Source organism: Neodiprion pinetum, chromosome 5 (genome assembly GCF_021155775.2).
Source record: "Neodiprion pinetum isolate iyNeoPine1 chromosome 5, iyNeoPine1.2, whole genome shotgun sequence".
Classification (NCBI taxonomy): Eukaryota; Metazoa; Arthropoda; class Insecta; order Hymenoptera; family Diprionidae; genus Neodiprion; species Neodiprion pinetum.
The window spans coordinates 28,998,854-29,026,595 of record NC_060236.1 but is presented as its reverse complement, the minus strand read 5'-3'; the positions used below and the strand labels follow the sequence as shown (position 1 = coordinate 29,026,595).

Sequence of the window (27,742 nt, the reverse complement as noted above, 5' to 3'; positions counted from 1 at the left end):
AATCCATCAGAAAGGATAAATCGATTTCTATACCCAGAACTTTACATTTTTCGTTAGTCTATTTACTTCAGTATTATTTTCTCAATACTGCCAGTGCCTTACTTGATGCGATGAAAGAAAAGATAGTAGATAAACCACATTTCTTGCGTACACTTTCTCAACCTATCATCGAAACATTTTCCTTTTTACGCGTGTTTTCACGAAGCACAAAATTGAGGTTAGGGTCGCGTAATGTCAGATTAGCCCGCGACGGCGCATGCGCATCAACTCCTAGGACTTAAAAGTGGTCTATTCTGCACTTCGCGCACGCGCGTTCGCAAACTGACTCGACCTTCATAGAAACGAATACTTTGCGTGCGGAAAACACTCATAAAAAAAAAAAAAAAAACCGCGTAACCATGCTCGCTTTATATAAATAAAATTCCCTGAATGTTCCCGGTTTTCCCGGTCTTTCGTCACTCTTCCTGCATGCCGACAAAAGTCCGAGTTGCGGTAATACGCGTTGTTGCAAGTACAATCTTATCACACTCGACGACTGGCAAAATAAGAAAAAAAAAAAAAAAAAACCACACACACACGCGCGGGATAAATCATGCATATATTACGGCCGTAAAAGTGGAAGTGCGGAAAAAGTTTCACCGAGCTTATAACGGCGAAACTTCAAGTGCAACGATAACTCAGCGCAATATCGTCCAAGCACCTACCTAGGTATATGTACCTAGTTTTTACGGGATTTGAAGGGGCGGAAAAGGAGCAGGAAAACTAAGGAAGAGAAGAGAAAAGAAGGATGGATGCAGGTAGGTATACACACACAAACAAACAATCAGGTAAAACGGCAACCCCTGTGTATTTGCACGTTTAGCAACAACGGTTATGCCTCTGCACGTTCTTCTTCGCCACCTAGATACACAGATTATAATACGTTGTACATTCTACAGGGTGGCTCGTTAAAGATGATAAATATCCACGATGGTCTAGTTTTACAATACGTGTTACATGGATATACATATATACACATATATGCGTGTGCGTGTGTGAAGCTGATGCTATCAGCCAAATGCAATGAACTTGTTATGAGTAGGATAATTCAGTGAGGTTTGACATTTGAGATTTTCTAGAAGATAATATTATACTAGCTTTTCATAGAAGAGAGGTTGAACTTAGAAACGTTGAAGTAACGAAGCATTGGCACAAATTGCACTGTTTTACAAATTCAAAATGACCGAAGGATTCAGGTTTCCAAAATATTAATATAATGGTTTTTTTACTCGACGCGCATCTTGTACGATAACGTTGCTAACTTCAAGATAATCTTTTTACCAGGTTCAACGAAATTCTGTTCACTTGACCAATACAGATCTCTTGTTTTAACGAAGACAGAAAGTTCGTCTACTAATTCTGGCTAGAATCTCAGAATAATGACAGTTTAGTATTATTCATTGAAATATCGTTTGAGACCCGTTTCCTTTGCAATTTTCTTGAAAAATTTTTAATCTTTACCCTTTGAACTTGAGAAAACAAACCTGTCAAATCAATGATTAAGTATGGCGAATGAAATGTTTCGTTGATTTAAGTATTCAGTGTTCCTTTTTTTTTATCTCTCTATCGTTATCCTAAATTGTATTGTTTACATAACTTCTAATTTGCCGAATAGAATATAACATTGCTTTGATTCAAAAAAACATTTCCATCTTGTAATTTTTTTCCCTACATTCTATAAATCGTTTCTACGATGCGTCGACACGATAGCAAAATCTATAACTTGTAACGTGTAGTAAAATCTCTCTCTTTCTCTCTCTCTCTCTATTTCTTCCTCTGTCTTTTTCTGTTTCTCTCTAGTTTCCTTCGTCACGTACACGACATTCCGCTACCTGAGGTTTTCTGTACCCCCAAAAACTGCCACCTCTCGAATCTTAAGCAAGAACATGATTTTATTCGATCGGATGAAGAAAAAAAAAAAATCACTTCAACTTATGCATCTATAAATATTTATGTAACTTTTTGTACTCGTAGACAGGATTTTAAGCGAAAAATAAAAAAAACAGTAGACAAAAATATTCCAATTCAACATCATCGGTAAGATGATTACAATTATATATTATTCTTCAATTTTAATAAAGCCAATTGCAATTAAACACAGATGGAATCGAATAGAAGTAAAAAAAAAAATAATATCTAAGAACCTTTAGACTACTTTTTCGAAGGCTATTTTACGTACGTGTGTGACAAAATATTTGAGTTAATTTTTTCGCAAGCATGTATTTCAGACGTGAATAATAATATTAGCAGAACCATGAAGTGTACAGCTTATACCTAATTAAGTAATCTTCGGATGCTAATGAAATGCCTTAATTAAGAATATAAGAAATCTTAATTCGGGTCTTTTGATAGCTTTGCCCGACCTACTTGAGACTAATATACACGCAATCATTTTCTTTCGAAAATATAAAGCGTCGATACACAGCGTATAAAGCAATAGATAATTCACTAAAGCTTTTCGAAATGGGTAAAAATTTCATCAACAATTGAACAAAGAAATCAAACTACATACACAAACACAGTTTTACTTTGGAAAAAAATTCAAGCGCGATGGTTTTCAATACAACATTTAATCAGAACCCCCTCTGCCAATGTTATCTACGTACATTCGATTCAATAGATACAGTTTCGAATCAATAATCCACTTAAATATCAAATATTATCGTAATTATTATCGTACTTAATCCTATTACAATGAGACAATGAAATGAGAAGGATAAAAAAAATCTCACAAGTATAGATATATCGGTAATCCGATATAAAGAAGCAAGAAACGGGGATTATTATTTTTCAATCGCGGATCAATTCCAGGCGAAATATACTCAGTGTACCTTTTATATATATATGTATGTATACATATAAATCTGGAATTAAAACACAAAAAGGTGGATTCTTAATTGGATATTTCTTACTCTCATTATTCCCCTGTTTGTTCTTTTTTATCTTTTCTAATTAAATTCTTCCTTCATATTTCATCATTCTTTCTCCATCATGCATACATTATTTAACGTATACGAACATCAGAATTGACGAGCATCTCCGTAATGGTCAGGCAACGACGTTGGTTATTCGTCAACGGAAAAATGTATTTGCCGTGAAGGATGCATCTGTGTTATGCATTATATACGTTACGTAATACACGAGTACGCGTTTGAATGCACACACGATACGTATATTCTATGGTACGAACGGTGGTGGAGCCAATAATTGGGCTCTCGTCGATTTCGTCAATAACATTCAATTAATGTCATGCCCTGTTATTGACAGCCTCGGCGATATGCCGCCGCCGCGTGAAAACGTCGAACCCGTCACCTCCTACCGAAACGTCAATCCCTCCTCCGAATCGGGATTTCAACCCGAATTTTTTTCATTTCTTTTCGCCTTTCTCATCAAACGGCGTATTTTAATTATTCTTGAAAAACTAAATCAATTTTTTTTTCTCACCCCCTCTATTTCTTTTTTTTATCCGACGCACATACCGGGAAAATCTGTTGTGAGTTGAAAATCGACCGCGCATGCGCGAGTTTTATCGGCTCTTCGCGCAGGCTGACCATCTTGAGTTTTCAGCCGTCAAACTGTTTCTGACGGCGATGTAGTTGATACGAATTTTTGAGGTTAGAATCTCGAATAATTGAGGTAGCGACTCCGAAAGGTTTGGAAAACGTTTGTTATCGGGTCCGAAAGTTGATTCTTCAAAGAAAGGTCAGAATTTAACGCTTACGCTCTTTGAAAATTCAGACGTACACATTTTGCGTAGGTTGGCCCGCCTGCATCGCAGACAAGAATATCGCTGCGGGAAGATTTCGCCGACCAATGAGAGTGAATTATTTGACGCATGCGCGGTTCATTTTCAAGTTTTAAGAGATTGTCCCGGCATATTTTTTCTGACCAATAGTTGTGTGCAATAAAAATAACAAGGAATATTGTTGTATCAAAAATACACTTCGTTTCATTTTTTAATAATGCAATTAAAAAAGATTTTGTCGTGTATTATTGCTCACGCGGCTGCAGAACATACTAATTATTTTCTTATCATTAACATTTTTTTACAGATAGATTGAATATATATATATGTATACATGGATTATCGACGTAAAACATCAACTTGTATTTAACAGTTACAAAATGTTCATCTCATACATTACAGGACTGTTAAATGAATAGTTTTAATAAGCTACGTCGAGCTTGGATTTTCAATTTAAATTCTAAACAAACAATGTGAATTATTGAATGAATTTATCAACATCATACACACATATATATATGTATATGTCAACCTATTATATAATCTGTGAAAGATGATTCGGGTTTTATTCTTGACTGCCTTATCGGTTTGTTTACTTTCACAAATGTTAATTCAAATTAGAAACGTCAATTTGAATGACAAGAAACATTTGTAATTTATTTCGCTGTAGGTATATTTTCTAGTCTCCTTTTACCGTTTCATATTTCTGTGTTTTAATTTTACTTTTACTCTTCCTTTTGCATTATTTCTATGATTAGATGACAGGTAAAAAAAAAAAAATGAAACCACTCCACGAAAAGCACAATTATTATTCGTGCATACACATGTTACACTATGAGGCGATATCGCAGTTCGTATGAAAATGAATCATTGCCGACGATAAAAGTGTTATCAGTATTATACATTATACACATTAAACAAAAGATATTGAACGTGAAAAATAGGAGGAAAAAGGAAAATAATGACAGCGACAAAGGGGGTGGGGGAAGGAATCCTGAATAACAATACTACACGTCAAACTTGCGCACCAATGCTGCAATTTATTCGAGAATGAAATGACAACAGCGAAATTATGAGGGGGAGGCGATCGAATCTCGCCGAGTATGGCATCGGAGAGATTCCGAGTGATTAAAATCGAAACGAAAATATAATACACATGTGGCAAAATGCATTATGGACATTATGATGAAATAACAAAATGAAACTAAAAATAAAAAAGTTTGCCAAAAGGAAAAGAAAAAAACGTGTATCTGGCTATAAATGACATTATGAAAACGTATTTATTTATTTATTTTTTTTTTTTTGCCTTGATGTTTTTCCCTGAATTTTGTTACTTGAGAACGTAGAATTTGCAAATAAAATCATGATTATATCAGATTGACCTTAGTTTTTATGTTATTGTAGTATTGCAAGGAGGGAGGATGGTTTCTAACATAATCGTGATTTTATTCCTAAAATCTACATTCTCAAACTCCAAAATTCACGGGAAAAAATCAGAGCAACAAAATAAATTCCATTTCTGTCAAGCCGTGTGTTATTTTATTGGTAAACCATGGATATAATGGATATAATCCATTCGACGATTTCTACAAAGCACGTGCGAACATGATATAATGTAAAACATGTAGATGCACAGCCTTACCTACAACATAAACATTTTTTTTTTTTTTTATCCAACAGCTCGTTCGTTCGTTACATCTATAAACACGTTTTTATCTCCATTGCGTCGAGAGAACACGTGGACAAATGAAACGAAACGAAACGAAACGAAGAGGGCAACGTGCATTCATGCATGGACGCAAGCGGCGCTGGCGTCGTTCATACGCGTCTGGTTAAGTCAAGTTATACAAACGGCACCCTCTCTTAATCCCCCTTTCTTCTTTTACTGCACCGGTAATAAATCCGGTAGCGCACGCGCACTGCGCGCATCTTACATGCCTACCGCCTACAAATTGAACACAGTTGTAAAGGTGACAGTAAAAACCAGAATATGTATTAGTTACCACTGTATGGAGCAGGTCAAAAAGTAAAACGGCCTTATAATAGAAGGTTCATAATATTATTGATTTTTCCAAAAACGGGTGAAAATCTGTTTCACACAATTTGAACATGTGTCAGGGCAATGCAGAGGAAAGGCAAAATGTAGATAAGTTTCAGCACGGAAGACTTGAAACACAAGAGAATCGTCAGAAGAACGTTTTGGCGATTCCATGTATCGGCCTGCTAGATTCTTATTCGTTCCATTAACGATTCTATACTTTAACTTTGTGTATTCTTTTACCCTTCTACGTTTTGAAATCTTATGAAACAGACTTTAAGGTATCTGAAAAATCGACACTATGATCCTTCTATTTCCTCATCTCTCGACATTTTTATCCCAACTCTCACTCCTTACCATCCAACATCACGTATAATATACACTCGATCCCAACTAGTCTTACAACGAAAAAGATCGAGTCAAATTGATGGGCGCGTATTGTAGCTGTATGAACGGGATGTTGAACGTGACGACGATAAATGCAGATTGGCGGTGGTAGGGGGGTGTACTGTATTACCGACTGCGATTGTCTGTCCAAAGAAACTAGCTCCGTCGTTTTGTTACGTTGTACGTTATAGGCTATACTCATAGAGGTATAAGAAGGATAGAGTATGACAGGCGACTCTGAAAGTGTCCGGCCTGTAAAAAGAGAGAGATTGAGAGAGAGAGGGAAAGAGAGAGAGAGAGAATGTAAGCAAGACTACTACGGTTCTCTTTCTCTACTGGCACGTGTTAGAGAGAGAGAGAGAGAGAGAGAGAGAAAGAGAGTAAGCAGAGCTCGAAACCGACCTTCCTTCTCTTTTCAATAGTGATAGGTACACTTTCACATGTATGTGTGTAAGTACAAGACATACGCCTTCCTCGCTCTATGCTTGTCTTACCTCTATGGTCATGCTACGCGCCACGAGAACGTTGCACGCAGGTTTTACGTGTACCCGTAACAGGTATATCTATGTACGCTCGTACGTGCAACGTACATCGTACTACGTCGTGTGTGACGAGAATTTGAAAGCGTCGTAGCCATTTTAACCGCACCGAAATAACCTCGACGACAAGTAGATGTATATAATGTGTGTACTACGGACACTAAGTACTACATACGATGTATATACATGTACGTTTAAACTACTGGCACGCAATTTTGTTTTCGTTTAGATTCTTTCTTTCTTTGTTTACAGTTTTTTTCTCTCTCTCTCTCTGTCTTTGTATCTTTCACAACGATTGTGTTGTATCTATAACGCACAGTTCGTACACGGTTTGTTTTTTTAATCGATCGACCGATCGATCGATCAGCAACTCGATTAGATATACACGTATACTTTACACACGCATGCCTACACGGTATATATGGCAGTGCGCAAGCAGTATCATTCTATAAATATAACCACGTATTACACTTCGATATTGATACGATAAATCTCGATTTCCATACAGCACAACACACTCGACACAGTCACACTGACTGCAGTTATAAAACAAGTGTTTCTTCTTTCATTTCTTTATTTTTTGTTCGCCCTCGTTGTTTTTTAACTCTCGATATCAGAGTTCGTGACTCGATGTAAAATACGCATGATAAAGCAGCTGAAATATTGTCGATTCGTTTCTGTTACAACAGATAAAATTTTTATTCATTCATCGGCAATCAATGTATAATTACCGTACCTGTACTGACTTTCATTTTGGCATTGAAACTACGTAGCAAAATTTGAATCTCGCTTTGACCAATTTATTAGCGGGGACATTACTCTCATGTCTTTTGTCAGGGAATGTATAATAATATAAAAGGCCAAACTGCTATGCTCGATTTGTCCCTGAGAGTTACAGCGGAGTGAATGTATCAGCTAGACTGTTAGACGGCGAATATTATAATCTCCCTGTCGCAACTTGTGTATATGTATGCAACATATGCGCACGTATACGATATGCATATACCTCTGTATAAAGTTTAGGTTTCTTAAACACTGTAGTGAAAAGTGAGAGAAAAGAAAAGGAGAAAGAAGAAAATTTTTGGCGAGAACAGTGGAGGAGAGTAATAAAACGGAATGAATGTATAACCTAATTATTTACGATAACATGAAAAAAGCTAGACGCAATCTGTGTATTTGAAATCCGTTATAAAAACGGAATCAAGTTTTCAAATTCTAGGATGAGCTTTGAAACGATCGTTATATACAGTAAAACAGAGCGGTTCGTTATGCGTTGAGATAATTAAGTTCGCATTTATCGAGGCCATACGTTTCAAAACACCGTGTAACAATCTGCACAATCGGCAGTCTCATCAGCCAACTATCTAACAACATTCTTGAGGCATGAACAACATCTTACACAGAACGATAAACACTGCGGTTCATACGAATCGCATGCATAAGGTACGATGATCGATTGATACTCGTCTCGATTGCTGTGTAATCTATACGCTTCTCTTTTCTTCTTCTTCTCGAGTTTAAATACTTTTCAATCAAAGAGAATAGCGGTGGAGGGAGTAATGCAAAAATTATCAACGATACTCACCCTTCGTAGAATCGGGTAGAGCGCCTAGCCTATTCGCGTAGTTCGTGGCCGGCGTTGCCGCGAATCTAGACTAGATTCAACCTCATCGGCGATGTTGTGTTGTTTATTCGTCCTGCATAGTTAGACACTCGACAGTCGTACGGTTTACACAGACACTCGACTCGGCACTGACAGATGAGATATATGACTGCCGAAAACCGCGCGAAGTATATTTTTGAAAAACTTTCACAGAAACGAAGAACGATAAATAGGTTTTGAAAAACGGTCGTTCACTTTACTTCCTCAACGTTGTTTTCAACTCCTGGATCCACAATATACGTAAGTATAATACATTAAACATCGGGTCAGTGCTCGATGAAAAAATAAACAAACCGCACAATCTGACACTTAATTTCGATAGCGTTTGAAACAACTCGCTGGTTTAATGGAATGACAAATAATTATAATCAACTGTACAACACCGGGTGAAGTAGGGGAATTTGGCAGTAACAATGGGGCGACGATCAGTTACTAGAAAGCTAGTAATGCACGCACGCACACACACAATCACAAACACAACACATCCGCGAATACACTTGCGACCGTCTGTCGCGCCCGAAACTATACGGTAAACAGAGGGATAAGTAAGCACGCGTAGAGAGAACCGGCGATATTACAGCGTCCTACCCCACTCACCGTATTTCTATTCCCTTCGGTATTCCCTAATTCAAGGCTCCTTGAAGGAAAATATTTATAATAATAATAATAGTAATAACAACACGAAGAGAAGGAAGAAACGCTACGGTGTGTATTCGTATTATTAAAACGCACCGCAGCTGCCGCGGGTAACGCGGAACACAAGAAGGGCGTCGTCCGATGCACTTTTAATTCACCCTCGAAATCTCCTTCGCATCGTTCGATGTCGACATCAACGAACTTCGGTTAAAACTTTGTTTATTTAAAACCCACTCGCGACGCGTACTTTTCGAACGAAATCGCTCCGACAGCACGGTAACAACCAAGAACAACACGCGCGAATGTCGGCTCGCGACTGACTGACTAGCGTCTGTGCGTCTTTTCCCCTCCCACTCGACGCCACGCTAGGCTTCCCCCACTCTTCATCCCTGTAGTAACGTGTATTCGATTTCATGGTAGTATTGTGGTCGTATGGGACGCCATGAAGGGATCTGCCTACCTATGTATGTCCACTTCCAACTCTCTCGACCCGTCGGATTTTTTTATACCCATATGGATGGGGCCACACACTACCAAGGTGTACGGTAGCCTGTATTAGTATGTATGATCAGTCCGGTGGGTGACTGATTTTTACCATATCAATGGTGACAGAAAAATTAACTGCCAGAAGTCATCAAATGTAAATCTTACATATCCAGATACGTGGATAAAACAATTAACCCAATAGAAAGTTTGTCTACTATTATGTGTACAAATGTTTACTTGAATCGATTATGTTCAATTTGTCTGAAATAGAGAACAACTTTCTTTGAAAAACAATCAAATTACTTATTCATGGGGTAGCCAAAATCCGTGACTAAAGGTGTTTTCTTTTCGGTAAGCAAATCGCCTTGGATCACTCCAATAACCCGTTGAAAATCTTTGTTTCTATTCCTACCCACCTACCTATCTACCTCGCTCACTGTTAATTGAAATCGTGATTTCCTAACGACCGTACTTTAATCCTTTAATGATCAGGATGACTTTGTGATCGATAGAAGATCGTTATGATGGTAACCTGATATTGGACGTATCTGCCCCAAAGTCATAATATCATTTTCACCGATGACAAAACTGCGATATCGGAGTTACTTTGATTACCGAGCTAAGCGCCTTGGGTTATATCGGTCTAAACATTTTCAACAGAGAGTTTCAAAATGGAAATTTAAACAATTACCTAAAATTCTTCGAAAACTATCATATAATGGGATTTCAGTGTTAAACCGCCATAACACGCGGATTCAACAATATTCCTAAAACTCTCTAAAAATAATCGCGTCTATGATTCACGAGCATTTCGATGATTCGAATGTCTCGAAAATATGAAGGCAGTTCGTATCGTTTCAGTAAAAATTATTCTACACGTTAACTTGATACGTTAATTAAATACACAAATTATTGGTACGATCGATTATTCACCGTTCTATTAAACTATACCTAATCGGAAGTGAATGTGCAGATTCTCTCGAAATGTCGCCTCGCGACGATTCTTCGTTTCGCATAAAATTACGCACCATTATACAACCGTGAAGTACTTGTCGTGCGGAAGGAGAAACGAAGGTTTCACTCTCGGTCATTGATGCCATACACAAGCTGTACGTGGTATGTGCCCGCCGTGATTCTACGTTTAGAAACTCTCTGGTGCCTCGGCAAGGCCCGCCACTGCTCAGGAGATTGGTTAATGCGCCTATACGTATACCTTATATGTACGTACGTGCGTGCGAGTGTGTGTGTCACGTATAGAATACGTACAACCTTAACTGCGGGAGGAGAAGATGGGTTGCAGAAGGGAACTGCTGTCTCAGCTGCTGGCACGCGGCCCAACCGATTCCAACTCTATACGACGACGCACCGTACGAGAAATAATTAATTCACTATGGATTTGCCACGTTGCGTATCCTCCTCAGTCCTCGCACGCTCAAACTAGGTACTGCATGTGGTATATTGCAAATTTCGCATTTTTTTCGTACCTGGTGTTTGAAATCGTCATGCGCGTGATTCGCAACGTGTCGTCCATTACTGTGAATATAATTTCCTGACATGGGTAAGAATTTGAGGATTCGACAGAGAGTATAATATGTACAATCACTTTCTTTCGATGTATTTTCAATACACGCGGATCAACAAAATGGATCTTTGGTTTATATATGATGACATATTTTCTCGCTAAGTGGGTGCGAACGTGTTGGAAAAGATGAAGAAAAAAAAACGGAGCATAAAAAACGTGCAAGAGAAGAAAGACAAACAGAAACCAATGACAAACTCTACGTCAACCTGCAGATATTATTCTTCACCGCATGTATACTGCGGATCTCTTGTTTAAAATTCACATACATAATACGCCTCCACAAATCGGAGGGAAAACTTGGCGCGAGTTGTACGTAGGAAGTTGAAAGGAGTGTTGTAACTTGATAAAAACTTGTGGTAAGCGATGAACTCGATGACAGACTGATGAAATTTCACTATTTATCAATTTCCTGTACGACTAATTCGAGAATGGACTGCATGTGTGGTGCACACATGACATACGTTACGAAGAGACAATGGTAAGGCAAAAATTAGATAAGCATTTCCGCGGAGCGCACATGAGCAGACCCAACGTATACCGTATCTTTTCAGCCAATATGATATAACCAACGGTCCGCTGCAGTCGTGAGATATCGCATTTCGGAATGCACCCGAGCACGTGGGCGCTGACTAGACAATGGAGGTAGTGACTACAGCCGTCCGCACTCCCTGACCGTAGAGTTTGAATGGAAGACATTGCGAAAATAGATAGTTGGACGGAAGGTGGTACGTATGTATGGATGCCTACTCGAGGAAGTCTTTTCTGAAAAGGTCACATTCCGCGCTTAACGTGGTCATGGTGAACAACGTTCTGTCCAAATCACGGAACGCCATTTATTTTGCATTTTCTAATCTGTACCGCCATTAATGAGAACTTCAACCAGACCATGAAACCACGATACAGCTGATGGTGGGTAACAACTAACAGGGCATGCTCCAGATTCAAAAGTTACTTCAAATGGCACCAGACTTCGGTAGGAATTCATGAAGTGTTCTATTCACAGAACTTTCGATGTTGTTTCAGGCGTGTTCAATCGACGTGTATACTACATTGCAACGGTAATAACGAGATTGAAAACAGACGATGAAATTCATCACATGCGAGATAACCTTCTAGATTTGTATAAACTTCTCGCTCGTCAAGTGCTGTTCTTTGAAATCATCATTCCAAGTCTTCTGCAGCCCAACCGTTGGAAGTCAAGCTAACACGAGAACGATATGAAGCAAGCAATTTGGTAGATCCTGGAACAGAACTGTAATGCGGGAATCACTTGAGATGAGAATTGAAATAAATCTCTTGCCCGTTTCCCGAGTAAACAGTCATCCAACCATTTATATTTAATCGGTTTTTCCCCGCATTAGTGAACTTGTGTAATCATTCCTAAACGTGGATGTGATACGAGGTGGTTGTGTCATACCGACATCCAGTTTAGGAAGTTGTTAATAATAAAAACCACATGCCTCATAACGATCTTCTGTCGTTTCATGAACGACGATGATAGACACACTCTTAGCGATGGTTAAAGAGCCTCGAATAGTTCGGACTATAACTTTAGCATTACAACTATCGCTATTCACAATCGCCAATTCCAGCATAGTTTGACTTAAACTTTATGACCATCGCAGGACGATTCTGATAAACTTAAAATGATGGAAAGGAAAGGTGTTTTATACAAAAATGTGCAAATAGCGAAGCCACTTGCTTATCAGGGTGGAAAAAATAAGGAAATTGTCAGAAAAGAACATTACGACTCCAGAGAGTACCGGCCATGATGTCACGACACTTTCACCGTTAGGGCAAGAATTCGTGACGCAACTTCCGTTCGACTCCTAGACGTATACAAATACACGGAGTACCCTGTATGTCGCTTATCTTTGTTAGCGGAGCCACCTGGTACATAGAGAGACATTGCACCGCACGGTTGAAAGTACATTTATATACGCTGCATCTACATAGGCATAAGGTATAAGAGAGTCGAGTGCACGTGCAGACGGGGGCTTGCAGCTTTAGTATGCAAGCGCAGGTAGATGCAGGCGGTGATCGAGCGAACGGATGAATGAACGACGAAGCAGGCAAACCGGCAAGGAAAGAAGGGACAGGGACTCGAATGCAGACCGAGGAACTCGGCTCTGAGCTCGTTGTTTGTCAAGACTGTCCTAGAGAGCCGGGACTAGAGGGACAGGAAGGCGGCTGGCGCGGCTAACCTGTTCTCATTTTTATTGGGCGCATCAGGTTTCAGTGCAGGTGAGCCGAAGCCAAGTCTCCGCGTTTCTCCTTCCCTATCCGCACCACCTTCGACGAGTGCAACGCGTGTGTCGCCTCCCGGGCTCTACTTTACCTCGGGAGCAATTCGTTACCGACCGAGTCCGATGAGGAACGATCGAGAAAATCCTTTCCCGAAGTCAAGGAGCGGCGCTATGCTTGAAAACAAGCCGTAATTGCGTTCACCGGAAGCGACGTCTCAGACTTGAGACGATTTTATAGTCGACGACGCCGAACCCTAACGAGTATCTGCATACTCTAAAACACACACTGTATAACCCTGACGAGGCAACACGATCCGTTACCCGGTCCCGGGGCTACTTCAGAGAACAAAATGGACGCTCACGAAACCGGTACAGTCCCTGTCGTAATTTATGTTCCACCACGGACTGCAAGCTTGTTTTTATCCCTTACCAACCTTTTCAGGAAAAAGCTTTCGCGCGCGTGTCAAAGCTTCCCACAAATTTTTTGATTCATCGAGGTTCGCCCACTCCACTGAATCGCGGATTTTACGCGTTAACCGAATGTCGAATTTAACAAGAGCTACACCAAACGAGACCGCATCATCGGCGTGGAATCAGCGATCTGATCGAGTGGAGTGCTGATATCCTCCACCAATTAGCGTAAGATCGAATCGAACCGACTAATGTGAAATTTCAAGAGCTTCATGTTGGAGCCGTTCAATTATGAGCTTCCTGCAATTACCCGGAATATCGTTATACTTTGGAATTGATCCAACTTCCAGCGACTCATACTTATCGTTAATACTTAAGTATACAGATATTTGCAGAGTCATCGTTATACCCACGCATTTGAAGGATGCGCGTACCTGCGTATTTATATTATACTGATCAAACTTTCACCGTATGGCCTGCGGGGGAAAGAAGACCGTCAAAAAGTTCGCTAAACTTCGGAGGTGGGTAACATATTGCAGGCGAGTCTTCCTGTCTTGATTACGGACGTCGATGTTATACCTTATGCGCATATGTTGCGAATAGTAGCCTTTAGTGAAAACGGCACGGATCAAACACTTTGCAGAATCGATAGTTTTTTAAACGGTTTCTCTCGTAGCTGCCGCTACATTCGCGATGTTTAAAACTAGATTGCTTATGTATGTACTTCTGCAGAGTAGTTTCACTTAACCGCAAAGCGCGGTGTGTGTGTGTGAATCTCTTACATACACACTTACACAGCGATTGAGTTATACCGCAGTAGAAATGATTTGCGAGGAGAATTTCACCGGTGGATCTTTTGGCTGTTCGAGCGCCTCTTAATCTCTCCATCAAATTTAACCGGACTGTTGGAAACGTACAACATCTTTGTGCATCAATCACTTGTTGAACGTGCAAATGAAGAGGTATAGTCGATTACCTAGTTTCTCTCCGAGTGGTCTGCAAAAATCTCTGATTTTATATAGTTGGAAGCAAAGCTATCACGAGTAGTGCAAAAGTCCGTTCACACGAGTGGATCTTCGCTCCGCAAGGTTGGAAGCGCCGCACATGTGCAGTTCATGGTACAAAAAGGATCTCGGCCCGGTTTTACTCGTGTCAATGATCCGTTCGAGGCGAACCACAAGGCACGCCCTGCAAGTATCAGCACAATCAGATGGCGCTATAACGTCAGCAGTACGTTATGCAATAAAATTGGTACCCGATTCATGTTATACTTCACGCCTTTCTTCCATACCGATTTACGTTATTGCTACAGCAGTTCTTCGTCTTCTTACAAAATTCCGGTACATGAGAATCGTCTGTGAAGGATATTTTTCAACAAATTGAACGAATTTACAATATCTAGTGTACAAGTTAACCGAGTTAATAAAGAGTGTCCGTAAAACAAACGAAAATCTTCGTCAAATATTTGAAGCGAATGATTGACACTTCATTAGTTTATAAATTCTAAAAGACAACATAATTTATTTCAACATTTGTCCTGTTGTTGAATTCTAAAATTTCTGGCAAGAATTTTCTCCTTCTTACCGAAGCGAGAGCAGGCCTGCGGTCGGATCGAGCAACTTTTTACCTCATCCGGTAGCTGCAGACGCCAGGCTATCGGCCTCCGTTCCTGCGTGTGTATGTAATAAAAATCCTGTGGCACGCTCGATGGCTGACTCAAGGGATTATAGATTCGAAGGAGAGCTGGAACCCGACTGTAGGTAGTAGCTGGCCTTGCAGCAGCTGTGTTTGCCCCAAGACTCGACTGTTCTCCGGATTTTTTTGATGACTTTTTAAATCTTCCCCTCCACCCTCTCGCTCTATCTCCTTCTCGCTCGCCCTTTTCTCTTTTCTCTCTCGCCTCTACTCGCCATTCAATGCCACAGCCATACAACAGGGATATTTCTTATCTCCTCAAATTACCCAAGGGGTTTCAAAAACATACGAAGGAATCGATTTATTACACTGGTCTGCAAAGAAAGCAACTTATTTTTTCCTTCTTAATTAATATGTGTAATTATAATAGATTTGATGCACATTAAAACCTTCATAGCTATAATTTTTTGTTTTTTTAAAGAAAATTTCTTTACAGACCTGTGTTATCAATGACTAAAACTTTCAAATTTAGAATTCACAGTTTTCCCAGATAGCTTTCGAGTCTTCATATTATTACAGTGACAAAAATGTGGTTCCGTACGCCTTGTTTTAGGCAACTTGTTCTTCAGAGATATTTCTAAATTCCACGAAGGATGACGCTAGTGAACGGTTCGAATGATCGCGGACTCGGTCGGTAAGTACTAAAGGATGTTAATGTTGATTAAAAACATTTTCAAAATTGACAAGGATTATAATCACCTAGCTGTGGCAACGATTTATTACTTTTCACGTATTTTCAATCAGACGCAACGATTTTATTTTGCTCAGATCACGACTGAACGAAGGTACGTATAACAGGATAAGGAATTTGTTCACGTTTGAGGGTATAGAAGGTTCGTACTGGCCGTGGCTTACCGGCTTGCAGGGAAACTAGTTCGCACCATCGCCGCAAAGTAGCGTTAAGGTCGCTACCAGTCAGTGGCGCCCTTTTCAATAATATGTTCAAGCACTGGGTTCACGATACGATGTATTGTATCCGGTATCATGTCCTGAAGAGCTGAAAGCGCGAAAGTAGCAAATCACGATGATCTTGGACGAACATAGATTTTGATACCTTAGTTCGGAAAAATGTGAACGTGGTTGAAGAGTTTTTTTTTTAATTTCTACCACAGACAGGAAATAAATGAATTTCAAAATCAAACTGGTTAAAATATACCTAAATTTGAAACTGTGGTCTCAAAAATCAAGAATATTCATGCTATCTTCTTAGATTCGACACATTGAGAAAATCCAGAAAATTTTATCCACCCTGTTTGGATACCCGGATATGTACGAATGCCCGACGTTCTGTTATTTCGAATGGCAACTGTCCAATCGGCGTAACGAACATGACATTGATATCCATATGAAATTAGTTATTTCAGATAGTCACCGTTACCATCCCTGCAAACATGTCATGTCAACATATCTTGGCGTGTATTTGGTTTCTGGCGAACTCTGCCACCGCATTCGGAGAACTGGTAGCGAGGGTAAGTGAAAAATTTTCACGCGTCTGCGAAAAAAAGAACGAAAATATGGGGTCCAAATAAAAAATTACAATGGAGCAAAGTACGTCGTGCATCGTGACACCCCAGACGTATGGTGGGGGTTAAAATAAAACTGCCTTGAAGTTGGCGGAGCGGTGCAGGTCTCGGGGACGTCATTCAAGTAGATAAGATCGCCGTTTGTCGGTCTAGAGTTATTTTCATAAACAGAAAGTATATACGTATACATGTGTATATATACATATAGGTATCACTCGGACCTCGACGTCCTATTGGAGTAATTAAACCGAAATGAAAAAAAAGCATCCCGTAAACCGCTTCTCTGGCACCGGTTAACGTCCGCTTGCTCCTCTCCCTGCGTACTTTCAGTCCTGCTCATGGAACCAACGCTCCGCACCTTCCCGGCTCTTGGGGTTTGGGGAATAGCTGATGTTACCTGCAACTGTCGTCCGCGCACGCGATCTTTTAGTCCGCTTTTTCATGCTCGCTCGCGGTCCAAAAATACTGAACCACTCACCAGCGCAGTGCGCACGATTATTTTTAAATTACTCTCATCGTTTTTTGGGACCAGCACGGAATGGGGTTTTCTTCCCGCTACCTTTCGCACTGGGTTCAGCAGGCGTTCACTGGCGGAACTTTCGAAGAAAGCATTTCGTTGGGTACATGGATTTGGCAAGTACAAGTTCGTTGAAGAGAAAATGACACGGTGAATGAGTTTCGAACAGATAGACCGAGGGTTGGTAATTTGATACTTGACAAACGTGAGAGACGAGACTCGGTGAGATCTTGTTCGATCTCGTGAGGTCATTGGAAGGTAATTTTACTGTGTAACAAAAAGGTTGTGACGTTCTGGCATCTTTGTCCAGGGACTCGTATCGGCCATGATCGCCGAAAGAGTAACAATACCGTGTTTAGAAATGAACATGACTATGGCCCGGAGGTCTGGGGGTAGGGTAGGTATGAGAACGAGCCTTAAGAATTCCGATATTTTGAAATCGACGCGAGTTTCTGGTCGCAATTATCCTCGCGTCGTTCCGTCAGAGGATGATCGTGGCTGTTTTTGTGTCTCGTCCCGGGGTAGGAGAGGAAGAGGAGGAGAAAGAGGAGGGAGACGGAGGGCGAGGAATCAACTGCGGTCAAATTACACCCTGACAGACTGACATGTAAATTGGCCAAGGATGGGCGATCGCTGCCACGATGCCCTGCGCCAGGCTGCTCCGCGCGTTCTGTATAATGCCGATACAGCCGATAGGTCGTTACAACAAAGACCAGACTGCGGACGATCCCAACCTAGCCTTGGTACCGGTGGGAAAATGGTACCTACGGAGACCACTTATGCGCGTCCCCCAGCTTCACCGGTTCTTTAATCCCTCGAGACCATGCAGACCGAGCTCCGTGCATCCTGCCCTCTTCTCTTAATTCCTTCAAGGCTCCGTTCGAATCGGCTCTTTGCCACAATCACCGCCGTCGCTCCGTTACCCGCCCAACCACCCCTCTGACTGTTCCTCATTTTATTTCAGAACTGCGGGATTCGCCACATCGAACGTAAGGACGTCGGCATGGTTTTCTGTGAGTAGCCGACTTGGTAACGATTCAAAAATTATTTCTCTCCATCCCTCGTTTCACCCTGTTCGACGAAGAAATATTCATCATCATCTGAAATCACTGCCAAGTTATCAAAGTACGTAGCCCTGGTGAAGACGTTCTGAAATTTCGATCACAGTACTCACTCTCAAGGTTTAATGGTTGCGAATGTACGGCTCAAACTTGGTTACTATGGTTATAAATATCATTACGGTATCCTTTATAGAACTGTCATACTTATTCACACTTGAAACTCATTAACCATGATGTAAAATAACCCGAGACACTACCGCATCGGTAAGTGAACCATGCATCTTCATCGCTCTAAGAACTACAGACCTCTGTTCACCATCAGTACAAAGTACAGGATTAGGCGAGACATTGAACACTGTATTCCAACACTCAATTGCTCGTCAACGTGAACAATTGTCCAAGGTGCTCGGTACATCTCAATCTCTAATTCCTTGCCAATATTTGCAACCAATATTCGCAACTGGTATTCCGGAGCCTTGCTATTTCCGGAAGATGTAGTTTTGAGGGGTAAACGATGATCGGGGTTTCGATCGCAACGTGTGAGGGTAGGGAATATCTGGAACATACTGAACAGCCCAGCTGGTCGAGCGGCTGACTACATCGTTGCAATTCTACACGCAACGTTGCGTTTCCCGCACTCTTCTCCTGATGCAGAAAGAGAGTCTCGGAAACGCAACGTGACCAGCTGAAAGTCTGAAACTGTGGAGTGTAGTTCAGTTTTGTCGAGCTGCTCTTGCCGCGCGCGTACCGTCGCACTGATCTGGTCCGAATGATGGTCACTTTCATCCCGTCTCGGTGGCTGAAAATGGCTACCGAAAACCTGCGTCAGCCCCTTTTTCAAATCAAGAACAAGCCACGAGAGCCCAGAAATTCAGATCCACCCAACCAAGGTGATAACGAATGACATGCCTGATGACGAGGATCGATTCAATCTCGCCGCATCACTTCCAACTCGTGGATAAGATCAACCGATGCTTGAGGAAGAGGAGGAGGAGGAAAAGGATACCCGTATCTCGATCCGACCGTTTAACGGCCTGCAACGACGGTTCGGTTTCGGGTGACTTAAGCCACTCGAAAGATCGTCGGGTGCGTCAGGGAATAATTATTACGCACGGTCTGCGGCTGAGTGACGGCACACTGACAGCAGGACACATCCGACACACGAAGAGGAAGGCTGGCTCTGGCCTCTTTGCACGGAAACTTCATCGGCAAGAAACTTAACGAAGTCCACCTGCAGGGGCGCGGATTAGTTTCTTTCTGGCCATCAAACGGAAAGGTTTGCTCCTCGAATTAGTTACCAGAACTCACAAGTCGCAGACTGCTGTCTGTACCTGGAATGAGTTGAAATTTTAGTGCTTTTGTCAAGCCTTGGTTCATGTCACTCGTGGGACGCTACGAAAAATCACGATCCATGGTTACTGCTGGTGAAACTCAGGCCTGAGAAGTACCTTGGTCTTGATATTACGACGAATGTTTTCACCAGGGTGCGATAACGCGTAGCAAGTTCTTGCGCAGTCGTAGAAATAGAGAGTGTACCGCGTTAATAGTCGATCGCGTCTTTCAGACGTTGATATCAAGAACGAGGGGAACGAGTGGTGCGCGATAAATGCTCGGATGATCAAGTGCTGCGAGACCATCTACCCGAATGACGTCGAGTGCGAGGTAAATGTGACACGTGGATATAACGTGTAGTTGTGTACTTTATGCGCGTCGTCTTGTATACCTCGAAGCTGGAAGGGCTGTGCACCTCACAGCTTAGTACCAATACCGAAGCGCTCAAAGATCAACGATTCTGACCAGTGTTCTAAACCTCCCGATCTTATCACCCCCAGCACATTCAACTCGTCGGAGGTGACATGGGCGTCCTGATTCCAAATGCTTCCAGAAACGTGACTCTTGTTTGGCCGACTCTTGTAAGTTTACCACCAGCATTTTACGATCTAGACCTAGAAGATGAGCTTGGTTTCAGTTAGAGTTACAGACAGAGACTTGCTTCGGTAATTGGATAACGGTTGCAAATGATCAAAAAAAACAAAAAATAAAGTAAACAAATAAATAAAGAAACGCAAAACTACTTCCGAACTAATGTTGCTCAGGATTTACTCAATGGTCTGTATGTACCTGTTCCATTCCATTCAAAAATCCCAGGAAATTCTAAATGGTGTACCATTTCTCAAAATGGCAACTGACGAATTAACCAAAACCCTACATCATTCCCAGAAAATACTACTATAACACATCGCTGTATTATTCGTCACGATTCGTCAGTATTATCACGAATAATTATGTAATTGCCTGAGGAGGGTGTAAGACTCTGGTGAAAATGTTGAAATATTCATAAACGGTTCCTGATTACCTTGACATGAGCTCTGGTAGGTAGGTGTACGGGGTGGTGATGGTTGCAGGGGGTGGGCAGGTACAGCCGGGGATGGATTATTTTTCGTCCGCTTTCGAAACGGTGGGAAATAAGGGAAATAATGAGAAGGTGGGGGTGTCGCCCTGGTGTACCGCGGTGACGTAATACCGGTAGTTATCTTGATCCTGCGGACTGGGCGGAGCCGTCTCGCACCAACCAGCACACCAGTTTGTGTGCTTCTGCCACCACCATGGCCAAACATATTATCACTAAACACCACCTACACCGAGCGAATAAAAACCCTGGGGGAATTCGAACGGAAGGAAGACGACGACCCACACAGCCATCATCGCACGTGGTCGCATGATCGCGATCCTCGACGCCATCATGGGTTTTACGAGTTGCTAGCGTAGCAATTTTTTGAAAACCGTTTTTCCTGGTGACGTGGAAGCTTTTTACTATTACCGATCCTTCTCATTCATTTCCGACGTTGAATCAATGCTCAGAAATTGTTTAACTTGTTGCCACCATGCATGGTAAGGTATCGTCCGTCAGACGATCGTGAGACTTGGCTGATTTATTATGCAGTACCTTCATGACCGTGTCGGGGAATGCATGATCGCGATCGGTTACACAACTAAGGACAATCAGACTGGCGAGATACGTCAGAAGGTTAAATTCGACACCGGCGTATCACCGAGATCAAACGTACGTCCCGTTCTTCAAGGTAAGTTTTGGTCGCTGATTTTCTCATTATTTCGTTAATTTTTTCATGAATCTCACTCGGTTCTAAGGGATCCAGTATAGAAGAAAGTAGACTTCTTATTTGAGATGAAATATTCAATACCGCCAAGCTCTCTTAAACCATTTCTCTGGCTCATTTTATCTACTTTCAATCAGGATACTACGACAGAGGTGAAGCCAGGAAGTGTCCTACCGTCGATCTAGACACTCTGGATGACTGTCGTCCGGTTAATTGTCACATAAAGTACCACGGGAAGAGAAACTTCTTTAACCGTCGGCACCGGCGGTGCCAGCCAGTTCCAGTTTGTATCGCTGATACGAATAAAGAACTGCCTGACGTTGTGGGTTTGAATATTCACCAAGAATTTAACACAACTTTTTCTCCCATCCTTTGCATTCCGTGGACTATCTTCACATGTAGTACATAAAAGACACGTCGATTACGCGATTTCGGTTTTCCACAACTGGAATGGGTTCCTTTATGCAGTTTGATTCAGTTTTGAAGAATTCGTCAGACCGAAACTTCAAGTTCAGTAGTCGCTTTTGGCCTCCATTAGACTGAAATTTCCGACATTTTTAAACCGGTACGTTCTGTGATATGATTCAAAAATATTGTGAAAGAACCTTTCGAACAGATATACTCTTTCTTCCTTCTGTGTTTCTCACGTTATACGTAAATCACGTAAGTCTTTGATAAGCTGCTTGCATTATAAAAGTTATATAGGCCCAACAAAACGCGGCGCGGGTGAATTTTTCTTGCGATCCAGAGATTTATACCCGGCTACTATAAACAGCATGCGATGTAGCGTGTAACTGACGCCCTGCTACCGCTTAATTTGACAGGAATTTATAACTCTTACTTTTGATGGTTTTGCACTTCCACGACTATCATATACCCTGTATAGGCCTGATACAAGAACGTGTGTCTATAACTCACCCCACAGTCGCGGTCACGATTGGCTTCAAGCAAAAAGAATACCACACGTTCATTCCACTCCCTACATTCCGCATACTGTTGAAGTATAACTTATTCTACAAAAGTCTCTCTTCTTTCATCCTGGCTGCAGGCCTACGTGCCGGCTAGCAACACCTGTCGAGATTTGGAGAACGCGGTGAACGAAGTTGAAGTTCGCGCCCTGAGTCGAGGAACAGCGGAGACGGCTTGGAGGTCGGAACCGCGGCCATACTTATCGGTACAAAAAATTTTCTCAAAATCCTAACTGAAATTTCGAAATTAAATTTCATGAGAAATACTTTACCACTTATCGTCAATGGGTTCCCATGCCTCAGGCTTCACCAATCGAATCTTTTCCCAGAACATATACTGCCATCACGGCAAGACCGACAATTCTACGGGTTTCTGTATCTGCCATGAAGGATGGACCTCAAAATCGGTGGACAACCTGGAGCCGAGCACCGAGCTGATCCATCTCTGCAACGTTCAGATGCTTCCGTGGCCGCGTTTGAGAGCGAACAGACTTAAAATCATCCTGACGGTCGTATCCTTTTCCAGAAAAACAAGTCAATTTTCTTGACTCGGTTTCGGAGTTGCGCTTAGCCTTATTGAACTGAGAGAAATTTTTAGTTCCGATTACCGGTCAGTCGTTAACTATTTTCATATTTTACCAAAATCGAAAAATATACGTCTAGGTACAGAATGAAAATTAGTTTTCTAGCTGATACCGGAAAGTCTGGTATCCGTTGCTATTCTTTCTGATTACGATCACTGTTGTTATATTTTCTTGCAACTGTTGCGAAAATTTAATGCTCGTGCAACAATAAATTGACGTTAAAGCCTTGTTTAACCAAATAAGTAGAGTAAACCTCAGAAACTGATTTTGCGTTGCAATAAACAAAAAAGGATCGACGATAGCGCAAAATGTTTACGCGTACTTCGTTTTTCGTAATTCCAACAATATTGAAACAGTTTTTTTAACGATACCTGTTCTACTTAATTTTTCTAGTTACTATGACAAATGAAATTTTTCTCGGCGCATCCTTTGACGGAAATTCCTGAACGCCTTTCGCCAGATTGCAGCTCTACTCGGGATTCTCGTAGTTCTCTTCTGCTGCGCGACGGCTTACGTTATGCGGAGGCAATCTTCTTCCGGGGAAAACTTCGACTGCGGAAATCGGCCCGTGACCACATCCTGTGCTCCGAGTTCAACCAGGTCTGAAGGTAGCTGTTTTTACGATCGACCGTACAAACGACTCGGCAGGAAAACCTGCTCCGATACGTCTTGTCACACCCATAGTCTTGTGCGACACTGAAGCTGCGTCAACCGGCTCGTCTCACTGTTATTTTATTATTTATATACGACACACTGGGAAATGATGATATCAATTGTTTTTATAATTATTTATAACAAGCTGTCTTGCGAGTGATAAAAAATTAATAAAAAAAATTTATTCACCGATTACATTATTGGATTTCAACCTTACACTGTAAAAAATTTGCGGTGTAAACAAGCTCGGAGTTGTTGTTTAGGAATATCGGTGTCACAAACAACACCAATAAAGTGTATGAAAGACTCCGGCGATGTTGTTGTAATTAAAAATGGTGTTATCTTAACTAAATCAACACCATCTGCAGTGTTTAACTCATACTGACACCTTTTGGTGCAATTTAAATGACTAAGGTGTTGATTCAGCCTCTTCAGAAGTTAGTAAGCAAGCTCGGTGTTATTGGCTGGGAATTTCGGTGTCACGAATAACACCAATAAAGTTTATGAAATACTCCGGCAATGTTGTTGGGATTAAAAATGATGTCATCTTACGTGAATCAACACCATCTGCAGTTTTTTACTCAAACAGACACATTTCGGTGCAATTTGAATGATCAAGGTGTTGATTTACCCTCTTCAGAAGTTAGTATATCTTCAAAATAAAAATTCTCATAGTCACAATGAGCCTCGTCTGTGGTACGAGGTATACTCACTGTCTAGATGTCGGAAATCTTCGTACATAACTTGAGAATTGTATTCAGTGATTATATCTCACCGTGCGCGAGATTACTCGGGAAAAAAATAGTCCGCCCTAACACGATAAAATTAAATAAAAACAAACAAATTACAATTCGTATTTGATCCAATAAGATTATATCAGATTATACGCATGTATGTATAAATTAGTATATATTATATGGGCAACATTTATTCGCTAATTCAAAATTTAGCACTATATGGTGTCGAAAATGACGAGTTGCGTGTGTTTAACAAGCTGACCGTGAGCCAGCCCTCGATCTTCCCGTTATCACACTGCAGGTTCCAAGTTGACGGAATAAAAAAATATTAATATCCAATTCGAATTTCGAACTACAAATTCAGATTCGTGATTGATGTGTCGAAAGTCCTTGGATACCATATTACATGAAGATAATATGATTTTCTTTTATTTTGAACCACTATAATGGATCCACCATTATGAATTTGGGAATTCTGACCTTGGATTTGTTATCGGTGACCCAAAAAACCTCCGACTACTAATTTCTACCAAAATCCGAATATTTTTAGATTTTATTCCACCATATTGGATTCGCCATTTTAGATTTTGCAAATCTGACCCCATATTCGTGATCAACGACCCCAGAAATCTCATGGTACCAATTTTCATTCAAATCCGTTGATCCATTCTCAGGATATTTTTATTTTATTTTTCGGAGATTTGTTGTTCGAATAATTCAAAAAGTACTGAACCGATCAAAGCAAAAATCTAATCAGTTCTAAGTTTTGAAAAGCCGCGTCGATTGGGACCAAAATCATTGAAATGCGGTGCCTCGTTTTTGAGATATCGTCGGATAAAAAAATTGATCAGATACGTATATACATACACACATACACACACACAGTCGTCCGTCCGAAAGCGGTCGGAGATGATTCTCTGGATCTTGAAACGTCAAGATTTAGTGAACACCTAACTTTTCATTTTCGGGGTGATGACAATAATTTCCTTTTTTCTCCGAAAATGGAGAAACGGGAAGTTAAAAAGCACCAAATAGTGTTGCTTCCAAACCGAAATGCAGTCTATAGAAGTTTTATAGAAGTTCACACCGTCGATTGTTTACAATGTGTTGGTTTGACGGCGATGGTGTCAACCTCAAAATCCAAGTCTGTCACAGATTTGCGTGTACACCGACACAGTGTTGCATTGACACCGATATAATGTTGAATTGACACCGATGGTGTCAATCTGATGTCGAAAGCTCTTACGCGTACAAGTTTTAACATGCCGCAAGTCCTTAGCCCGCAGTCAGAGAAGCTCAGTTTCCTCCACGCGCGCTTACAAGCAGTCGCTTCGCATTTCAGGTAAAACGTGTTGTCTGCCTCGTGTATGGTTCTAATTATGTCGGAATCAGATTTTGTTAATGTTTTTACCGTGACTTTGCTTAATATGGATGGCCCTGAAATGGAAAATGTGTTGATTGATAGTGCGCAGCAAGCAGCAAATGTGCAGGATGCACCGGATAGTGGTGACATTGTTACCGGGACATCTTTCCAGTTGCGAAAGGGACGATACAACGGGGAGACTAAATAGATAAAAGTGCTCACTCCCAATGGCAAGCCCTTGGAATAGAATGATTTTATTATTACAGGTAAGTGTTAATAAATAATATTTTCCAATAAATCGTTAAATGCTATTTTCTGTTCATCTAACACTATTTGGTGTTCTTTGAATAGTATCTAGGGTTCTTTCAACGCTCTATGGTGTTACTTTAAACCATTTGGTGCTGACTTGTATAATTGAGTACCAACCAAGCATTATCATTTCATTCCGCGTACTGAATTACCAAAACGCTCGGTGTACACTAACCTATCTCCATTTGGTGAATTTATTGGAAATAAATTATTAAATTGGAATAAAATACTGCCACATTCTAGTCGGCATTGGCTTTGAAAAAAATTTTGAATTAACATATTTTATCTATATATAAGTGAAACTTTAGCCCGATATTTTTTACAGGATCATATACAGTAGCGAATTATTTATGTGTTAATAAAACTATCTAGCATTTACTGATTTAAATTTCAGGAAATATTCTATGACCCTGAAGGCCGGTCAGGTTACATCTCCTGGAGACTGCGCACCCTCAATAGACGTCGTCAGGTGCCAAGTAAAGAAGTTAAAATTGAGCAGAAAGAAAACGTTCGACCCCCAAAAATGTGTACCCTCACAATGAGGAAAGTGCGCAAGGACAGTTGATCTTCCTCCGCAATGCCTGTCCTAAGACACAAAAGAAAGAAATTTTATTGGCACAGGCGGAGGCAAATTTGATAGGTATGACAATTTTATATCTGAATTTTTGTTAGCGAGAAGCGATTTTCAATTTAATCCATCCGATAGAATATTCGTGGTGAAAAAAGTAGTTTCTGGATTTCTTTATAAAGTCGGATTTTCAATTGCAACCCATATTGATGAACAGACGGATCTACCCGTATTTCAGGTCATCACTCATATCTTTGTACATCGCAATGTACCATTCGTTATTTGTACCAAATGTAAAACAAAATATTTTAGTGACGAGTACCATGCTTTTGTAGTCGAACCCAAAATTATAAAGACCTATAGTTTAATCGATCTCAATCTGTTGGATCATAAATATGCCTATGAATTTCATCAAAGTTATCACAAAACTACTACGTTCGTAGTGCCGAAATGTCATATTTTTTAAACGTACCTATATGCTACTATTTTCATCATTATCATAATTATAATCTATATGTATATTGTACTATTAGTTTTTACGCCGTTTCGTGTCACTCAATTCATATGTTCATATAAATGCATACGGTATTTAAAAGTTCCTATCCCGCAGAACGGAAAGTACAAACAATAATGATTAATTATTATTTAGCCAATTTGTTGTTAAAGAGAAAATAAGTTTTGTACTTTTGATATCAAATATATAATATGTAAGATTATTCTAAGGTTCATGTGGTTATATATATTATATATATATGTATAAGCAAAAATAAGTTTATATATGTATATATTTGAAAGCACATGTAAGGTGTTTACCTATGTAATAGAAATTATATATTGACTTGGATTATCTTATGAATCACTGTATTTTATTT

The 27,742-nt window shown here is 40.6% G+C and overlaps 2 protein-coding genes and 1 long non-coding RNA gene across 7 annotated transcripts in view; 2 read left to right on the top strand and 1 right to left on the bottom strand.

Annotated features, from left to right (window-relative positions):
* LOC124220521 (semaphorin-1A) overlaps positions 1-27,742 on the bottom strand; it is a 231,184-nt gene that overhangs the window by 131,800 nt on the left and 71,642 nt on the right. For 3 of the 4 annotated variants that reach the window (XM_046629561.2, XM_046629560.2, XM_046629563.2), the window contains exon 1: positions 8,334-9,351. The exons of the other annotated variant lie outside the window; for it this stretch is intronic. The gene's annotated coding sequence lies outside the window, so the exon portion shown is untranslated. Of the gene's footprint in view, positions 1-8,333; positions 9,352-27,742 lie in introns of those variants that run through there. 4 annotated transcript variants of the gene reach the window in all.
* On the top strand, positions 19,331-24,044 carry LOC124220523 (uncharacterized). 2 transcript variants are annotated; one of them, XM_046629565.2, is made up of 7 exons: positions 19,331-20,230; positions 20,401-20,481; positions 21,054-21,651; positions 21,825-22,009; positions 22,736-22,861; positions 22,985-23,167; positions 23,700-24,044. In XM_046629565.2, the coding sequence occupies exons 3-7, from the start codon at positions 21,507-21,509 to the stop codon at positions 23,937-23,939; spliced, it is 879 nt and encodes a 292-aa protein (XP_046485521.1). In that variant the 5' UTR covers positions 19,331-20,230; positions 20,401-20,481; positions 21,054-21,506; the 3' UTR covers positions 23,940-24,044. The 2 variants fall into 2 exon arrangements, with proteins under 2 accessions (XP_046485521.1, XP_046485520.1); XM_046629564.2 differs by having other exon boundaries at positions 19,331-20,481; positions 21,513-21,651.
* LOC124220525 (uncharacterized) lies at positions 24,792-26,814 on the top strand. The gene is made up of 2 exons (XR_011177271.1): positions 24,792-26,259; positions 26,697-26,814. It is a non-coding gene; the product is annotated as an uncharacterized lncRNA (long non-coding RNA).